This window comes from Phocoena phocoena, chromosome 16 (genome assembly GCF_963924675.1).
Source record: "Phocoena phocoena chromosome 16, mPhoPho1.1, whole genome shotgun sequence".
Taxonomy (NCBI): domain Eukaryota; kingdom Metazoa; phylum Chordata; class Mammalia; order Artiodactyla; family Phocoenidae; genus Phocoena; species Phocoena phocoena.
Window position 1 is genome coordinate 2,771,822 of NC_089234.1, and position 8,032 is coordinate 2,779,853.

At 51.8% G+C, this 8,032-nt stretch overlaps 1 protein-coding gene across 12 annotated transcripts in view; it reads left to right on the forward strand.

Annotated features, from left to right (window-relative positions):
- The window catches only part of EBF3 (EBF transcription factor 3), a 114,551-nt gene extending 110,748 nt beyond the window's left edge, over positions 1-3,803 (forward strand). For 5 of the 12 annotated variants that reach the window (XM_065894538.1, XM_065894539.1, XM_065894541.1 and 2 more), the window contains 3 exons: positions 724-912; positions 1,308-1,505; positions 3,772-3,803. In XM_065894538.1, coding sequence (XP_065750610.1) covers positions 724-912; positions 1,308-1,505; positions 3,772-3,803 — 419 coding nt within the window. Of the gene's footprint in view, positions 1-723; positions 913-1,307; positions 1,506-2,561; positions 2,675-3,771 lie in introns of all 12 variants that reach the window. The other 7 variants (XM_065894540.1, XM_065894543.1, XM_065894545.1 and 4 more) reach the window with 4 other exon arrangements.
- The last annotated feature ends 4,229 nt before the right edge of the window (positions 3,804-8,032 follow it).

Consider the following 8,032-nt stretch of genomic DNA (forward strand, 5'->3'; position numbering starts at 1 on the left):
TCCTGGAAAGGCTGGGATAAGCCCTAGGAGAGCCGTGACGTAGGGAGCCGCCGACCCTTCCTGGATGCGCTACACAGGGGTGGGGGTGGGATTTGGTTTCTGAGACTGGAAGGAGCACACGGAGAGAAGCGCCGGCTCCCCACCCGCACCGTATCCTTTTCCGGCTGCTCTAAAGCCCGTGCAGGCCGTGATCTCAGAAAACGCCTCCCCGTACGCCGCTCGGCTTCCGTTCACCCTCACCCCACGGCGGGAGCGAGGCTCCTGCTTCCCCTCCCCACGCCGACAGAAATAGCAGCCGTAGACACGAAGGCCCCAGGACAGCCTTTCCTGGGGACTTACGGCCACAAGCAGCTCTCCTTGTCAGCCGTGGCATTTGAAGGTCTGCAGAGGCCGAAAGCTCACCTAGCGCGGGGGGACGGCCCAGGAATCGCGCCGTTGATAATTGCTTCTAAAGAGGAACGTGAAAGCCGCTGACGGTTAGATCGAAGTGCGCCTGGGCCGGCTGCCGAGGCCGCCGGAGACAGGACGGGGCTCGGCGAGGATGCTCGAGCAGGGCTGGCGTGACAAGGTTATTTGAGCTGGCGAGAGGCGCTGGGGCTGGAGGAAAGCATACGGTCAATTAAAAGCGTTCAATAGATGATAGAGGTTTGCGGGGAAACCCCCCCCCCCAAGTGTCTCTCCCTGATAATAATGTTATTTTTGGCCGGGGGGGGATTTTAGCAGTCGGCTACAGTCGCAATACAAGCAGCGTGTCCCCGCGAGGATACGTCCCCAGCAGTACTCCCCAGCAGTCCAATTACAGCACAGTCAGCACTAGCATGAATGGATATGGAAGTGGCGCCATGGCCAATCTAGGGGTCCCGGGCTCGCCTGGATTTCTTAATGGCTCCTCCGCTAACTCTCCCTACGGCAGTAAGTGTCTGTTTTTGTCACCCGTCATCACACAGATTCATATTCGCTGCAAAGTCAAATGTGTGCGTTGCTTGGATGTTCTGTGGTGTGAGCTACTGGATAAAAGGAAGGGTGGCTCTGGAGGCTGGGCGTCCACGTGACGACAGTAAATTGACCTAAAACGGGCCCCACGCGGTCACATTGGAAACCCAAACAAAATCGGCACCAAATGGGGCCGCCCAATTGGAAACGAAAAGTCCAACGCGAGAGTTTGCCTGTTATCCAGAGAGTGGCCAAGCCAGAAACATCTCGTGCTTGCTCTGTTGGCCCGACGCTCCAGGCGAGGCCCTGGAGCTCTCTTTGTCGTGTGGCCGTGCCCGGCGTCGCGCGTCCTGACCATGTTTGCTTTGTTGCAGTAGTGCCGTCCAGCCCTACCATGGCAGCCTCTTCGGTCACCCTCCCTTCAAACTGTAGCAGTACACACGGCATTTTCTCATTCTCACCTGCCAATGTCATCTCTGCAGTGAAACAAAAGAGCGCCTTCGCGCCCGTGGTCCGGCCCCAAGCCTCCCCTCCTCCTTCCTGCACCAGCGCCAACGGGAACGGACTGCAAGGTGAGGGTGCGCGCTGGCCTGAGGCCGTGGCCTGGGAGCGCCTGGAGGGCCCCGGGGCAGGCCAGGCTGGGCCGCAGGGCTGGAGTGAGGGGCTCTCCCTGGGGGGGGCGGGAGCTCCGACCTTCCCCCGGGCCCACCCGCGGGCTGCCGGCAGGGCGGCCCTGGCTGTTGCATGTTCTCCTTCGTCTGCCACAGTGCGACACCCACCCCCCAACCTGGTGCTCCTGGAGACGACCCCCCCCCCCCCGCCCCGTTCAGTCCCCACAACCGGATTCTTCCTCTTGGTGGATGAAACCCGTTTCCTCATCCTTCCAACATGACTTAAGTGTCCTCACGGTAAAGCGGCCCATACCTGCAGGGAGTGGAACCCGCAAGGGAAGGAAAACGGGCCGTGGTGAAGGCAGCGGGGCCCAGGTTGCGTCCCGTTCAGCCGAGAGTGTGGGCAGGTGCAAGCCTGTCGCTCCCCTGACTCACAGGGCAGTGGGACAGCCTCAGGCCTGGGGTGGTGGGTCACGGTGCCGCCTGCAGCGCCCACCTCGAAACTGGCCCGTTCTCACTGTCCCGAGCCTGAGCCTTTATTCTCAACCTGGTCTAACGGACCACGGGGCGCACGAGGCTGTGTTTTCCTCGGAAGGGCACGTGCACCAGTGCTGCACGGGAGTTGGTTTTCCAGGAGATTTCCTTCAAAGACGCGAGAGGGAGAAGGTCCCGCCCAAGGGCAGCGGGAGGCCCCGCCTGGCACAGGTGCCCACAGATGGGGCTGCGCGGAGCGGGCACCCAGCGCCCGCCCAGTGCTGGGGCCCTCTGGGCAGTGGCCGGTGGTGCGAGTGGCAGGCGGGGCTGCGTGAGGGCCCCTAGGCCCCGTGAGCTTGCACGTGGCTCTCGGTGACTGACTGAGGCCCACAGGCTCTGAAATTAATTAAGTGGCCGTCATCTGGCCTCTTTCAGACACCACCTTTGGTATATGCTCCTCCCGGTGAAAACCAAATCCAGTTACTCCTTTAAAAAAAATGAATCCATTCAACCAGTATTTACTGAGCGCCTACTATGTGCCAGGCTCTCTGCTGGGTGCTGAGGACGCTACCGTGGAGAAGACAAACTGGCCCTTTTGTGAAGTCGGTGGCATATTTCACTTTGATGAACTAATGCTCAAAAAAGGAACTGGAAAGGTATCAGTGATTTGAAATAATTGTCTGCACAACACCTGTTAGCGTGAGAGGGACGCCCAGCCCCGAAGGGCCGCCGACTGGCCTGCAAGCCAGCAGCGGTCACCAGACCACAGGTGCTTAAGAGGCAGGTGGCCGGGTGCCACGGCCCTGCCCGCCGTCCACTCGGTGCCAGGGCCCATTGAGAGGTGGCGCCACGTAAGCCGTGTGTACACACACAGGTCTTCCAAGCCATAAAGTTGTAACGGTGAGTCGGAGATAAATTAATAGCGCTGAGATTAACGAACTGAGAAATTGAAGCTCCCGTCACTACGTGAACAGATGTATTAATATGTTCTACATAGATTAATGAGAATGATCACTCTGGCAAAAATTGAACAACACTAAAGTTACCAGATTTTAGATGACATCTGTACCCAGAGGTCACTGGGAAGCGCCTGCTGCACTTGGCATCTTGGCCCAAGTTTCTCTTTCCCTCCAAGAAGAGGAAGGACGCGCTCCCTACGGTGGAGCTGTGACTTGTGTCTCTTGAGGGCCCTTGGCCCTGAGATTGCAACCAGGTGGGCTGTGAGTGGCTTTGATCTTGGCAGGTCCGCGACTCACCATTACGATACAGAACGGTCAGCGGAAGGTCCGAGGCAGGGGCTGAGAGCAGAGGGGAACCCGAGGTGTGTCCAGTTTGACTGACTTAGGGAGCGAGAGCTGTGCCCGGGTCCCAGCGGCCCGAGAGCTGGCCTTGGCTGGCGTCACAGAAGTGACCGGGTTGGTTCGGCATCTGTCGACGGAGGTGGCCTCCGGGGGGGTCTGGGCCTCCGTCTGCTGTAAGCCAGCCACTGACGTGTGTGGGCAGCGGCCCTTTCACACCCGGAAAGGCCAGAGCCTTTCCCTTTGCCACGTGAGGCCGTTGAGGCGAGGACCCCGGGGACCTGTCCCCCACGAGCACCCCACACCCCCTGAAGTAGGTGCCTTAACCGAGCCCACGGCTGGTTAATGGAGGATCGTGCAGACCCACTGTCACTGCCGACCGAAGCCCAGGGAGGGCCCCCCCAGCCCCCCACCCCGGTGAGAGGCGCCCCTGACCTGCCCCCTCTCTCTTGCAGCTATGTCTGGGCTGGTAGTCCCGCCAATGTGAGGGGCGCTTGTTACCTTCCGCCGCGCCCAGCATCCAAGGACGGACTTCAGGGGACACGTTAGTACGTAAGAGGTGCTGATGGAGACCGTGTCTTCAGTACATCAGCAGCGGTTGAAATTCCACAAGAGACGTTGTTTAAAGATTTTATTTAAACTATTAACAATCGACACACACACGAACGACGTACTTCTTCACGAACAATTCCATTTTATTGACTGAACTCTTCTCATATTTTCACATTTCTCAGTCCTGAAGAATAAGGAGAACAAAGCGATGCCTATTTTGTATAAAGTTTCTGACTCCGTCTTGGCTGTGTCTAGTACTTGCTATGTGTTGGGAGAAACTTTGTGAATGCACCATTCGATGATCACGAAACACTGATGAAAAACGCCTCCAAACATTCTTCTGTACTCACTCATACTTAGATTCACAATGGTTGTGTATCTCTATAATGTGAAATATTTTTTTGTGGTGACAAAAGGGGGCCAAGGAGGTCTGAGCCATCAAACTGGAAGAAAGGAAGACTACATGAGTAGGAGAATTGGGGTGGCAGGGGGGGAGGGAGGGTTTATCGTTGCTTAACTAACTTCATCTTAATGAAACGGAACTTTGTAACTTATTGTAGTTAGAAATTGTAACTTTGATATTGAATTCTCTTGCCTTCAACAAGCACACTGACAGAGGAAAAAAAAAAAAATGCTACTGTCTGTTGGTTAAAATATTCTCCCACTGCTAGAGCTTCCTGTTAAGCAAGTGTGATCTGCGACATTTTTTTCAACTTTTGCTAGCACTGTATACTATTGCATTCTTAGGCTACTGTGAGGTCCATGTTTCTTGTACCAGAAATTGTCCTTTTGACTTCTAGATCCTTCTTCCCTGATGTGTTTTGTATGTGGTTATAAAATTGTAGACTTTTGTGATTTTGCCAAAGTTGTAGCTAAATATTTATACACTTGTCTTGAATTTTTTTCAGATCCACTTAAATATTTAGAAAAAAAAACGAGTTTTATTCCTTATGCGTCTTATAAGGAATAAAATGGTCTCCATTCAACACTTACTTACTTACTTACTTTTCCATGAACACTTGCTGTTGCTAAGGGACTTTATTTTGTAACATATCAATTATAAATACTGTATTTATCTTTGAAATTTTGTACACTGCTTTTCCCACCATTTTCGGTTCCTTTTTCTTGTCTGCGTTGGTTTTTGATCATGGCCTGGTGTTGTGATATCAGCTGGGGAAGAGCATTAAAGCCAAGAACTGTTTGATCTGTTTCGTTCAGTGAACCAACATCCTTGCATTTCATTTGTACTTCCAAAATTTGCTATTGTTTGTTTGTTTAGACTTTCCGTCCTTTTTTTTGTTTTTTTTTTGAGGAAAAGTCAAATTCATTGTTTATTTTTATATTATTTTTAAGTTATCTGAACAAATACTTTTGAAGAAAAAAAAAGTTCGTTGTACAGTCACAACAAAACGGGGCCACCCGCTGTGACAAACCCTCGTAGATTCCGTGCATGTGGAGCGGCCACGAAGAGGCGACACCGTTTGGGGCTGTGTCCTCCTTTTATTTTTTTTGTAGAATAGAATGTAAAAAGTCATTTTAGCTGCCACCCATGACTTTGCCACATAGCTGAACTGTGTTTACTGGAAAAATTCAGAGGCCTAAAGTTTAAAATAAAATTTACTTCTGATGTTTTAATGAAAATGTCTGCCACATTAACTTCTCTGATGCCTTAAAAGTGGACTTCTCTAGAGAACCTCTGTGCTGTTTGATCACAGGCTTACCCCACAATTGTTACTCAGTATTTCATGTGGAGATTTACGGCGTAAAACACACACACGCACACGCACAAGCCCGGAGACCCCCCGTGTCGCTCCTTTCCGCATCTGGTTCTGCTGTGTCCTCCCAAGCCCACCTCCGATTCAGAGAGGTTTCAGGGGACCCACAATCACCCCTCGTTTAAAATTCCTTTTTAACAATACGTTTTTTGTGGTCAGAACCCAGCAGCACTGTCTGTACTTTTTAAACTGGATAATGACCTCCTTCAGACACTGCACCTGTTAGTGCCAAACCTGCCGTGAGACCAAGAGGGTCGTTTCTTTTTTCCCTTTGCAGACACAGCACAGCAAACGGTTTGCAAACTGCAGCAGAAATCAAATCTAAAACAAAGAGGAGGGACTTAAAAATTTTTTCTTGACAGAAACCAAAACAAAACAACGCAGGACTTAAGAAAGTGTCTATTCAAGGGACTAAATCAAAGCATCAGAACGTCCCCAGGGGTTAGCGGGTCACACTCTGGCCCTGCGACCAGCCTGAGGAGTCACTCTGGAACTCTGATGCCTCCGTTTTATTTTGTATAAGTAAGGGTTTGACCTAAAAATGAGCTCACGTGTACACGTTAAGGACATTCGCAAGTCTCCTTGTCCCTGCACTTGGTTTGTGTTTTAGATTAATTAGTCGCCCTCATGGCTTCATCGTCTCAAAACTGAGCGCTCCACTAAATGGTAGATTTTACTGTTAAAAACCCTACAATAAGATTGTTTTATCTGTACATTTTTTCAGATATTTAACTATAAAAATGTTCATTTTACACAATATTTAATTAAAGTATTTCTTGTCTGTGAATTTCACTTTGGGTAATTTGATCTGTTTTGATTATTAAAATGGCTTTGCTCAAGACGCAACAGTTACATTGGCCGGGTGGGTGGGGTTGATCTGCACGCCCAGAGCTCTCTTGGCCAGGATGAAAACGGTTCATAGAAGAACCTTCTCCAAGGTTATCTGCCCTCAAACGCTCATCTAAGCTGCAAGGAGAGTTCCTTGCAGTTACTCAGACGCCTCTGGTCCCCAGAGGGGCCACCTGTACGTGTGTTGCACGCCCGCCGGCACATCAGAACACGACTGGGGGTCAGACCTGGGGGCCACAGCAGCAGCACTGTGGCCCATAGACAGTCTTGAGACTCGCTGGGGGCTTGGTCACCCCCGCCCCTGCTCCAGGCCCTCCTGCCTCAGCCCCTGCCTCTGAACTGGAGGACTGGCAGGTAGAGGGCAAGCATTCTGGCTACTCCAGACATGTGCTCCTCTGTCCCTGTCACCGTGCTCCACCGGGACAAGATCCAGCTCAGAAAGCTCCGGTCGGACGGGCAGGCACCAGGGCTCCGGACACCAGTGCCACTGAACCCTGACCTGAGGGACACCGTCGCCAACAGCAGGTCCACGGCCGTGGTGTGACAGACCCCATGCACTGCGGCTGCCCCTGGGCCGCACGGAGGTGTGGCCAACGGCAGGGCTCTAATGAGATGTGCCCTCAGCACCGGGGCTCTGATTTTTGCAGCTGTGCTCAGCTCCTGTGCCTTTTCAGCAGCACCGCTCCGGTTCATTCTGTAGTTTTCATTTGCTCCTCAATGAAAGGCTGGTTTTGCATGTTTTGGCTTGCAGCTCTCCAACACATACACATAAGTGTGATCCAAATTAGTACTCACAAATGTCATCTTAATTACTTGTTCTGCCGAGCAAAACAGGGAATCATTATCCAAAACATAAAGAAACTTGTGAATACCTTTTTCTCCTGTCAATGACAATCAGGTTTCTCTGACTGCATTCTCGTTTCAGCCTTAAAGAGACAGCGAAGAAAGAGGCTCATGGGGTACAAGGCTGCAGCCAGCCCCCGCCCCCCCCAATTCCCCTGCGTGCTGGGGACCAACCTCACCTCCTTCCCCACTCTGAGCCGGTGCCAGCGATGCCTGCTCAGGGGCGTGGCAGCTGCTTGCCTGGGCCCTGTGACCAGCGGGGAGGGAAATTATTCTATGTTTGTGTTTTGAATCCGAATTGAGAACTGCATTCTCTCCAAATGTGTGCCAATTATTGTCAGGCCACCTTCCAGGGTCTTCCAAGCTTTTAAAGATTATTCAAAGCACTTGAAATGGGCTTCAATCTAATGCCTCATTTCATTGCATTAAACAGCCTAGTTAATAAAGAATCGATATATTCAAAGGGCAAGGTTATCTTTTGTCTATAAGGGGTGGTGTCGTTCTGAACCTTTTATAGTTCAAATGCTGAAAAAGACCTCATGAAATCCATACTCATCAAGCGGGTCAACGGGGGCAATAAAGAGGCCCCTGAAAGGAGGGGCGCCCACCCTCCCCCAAAACAGCCCTGGCCTTATCTCCCCGCCCGGCACCCAGAGAAGTCCTCAGAAAATGTCAATTTCTCATCAAGACAAGAGGC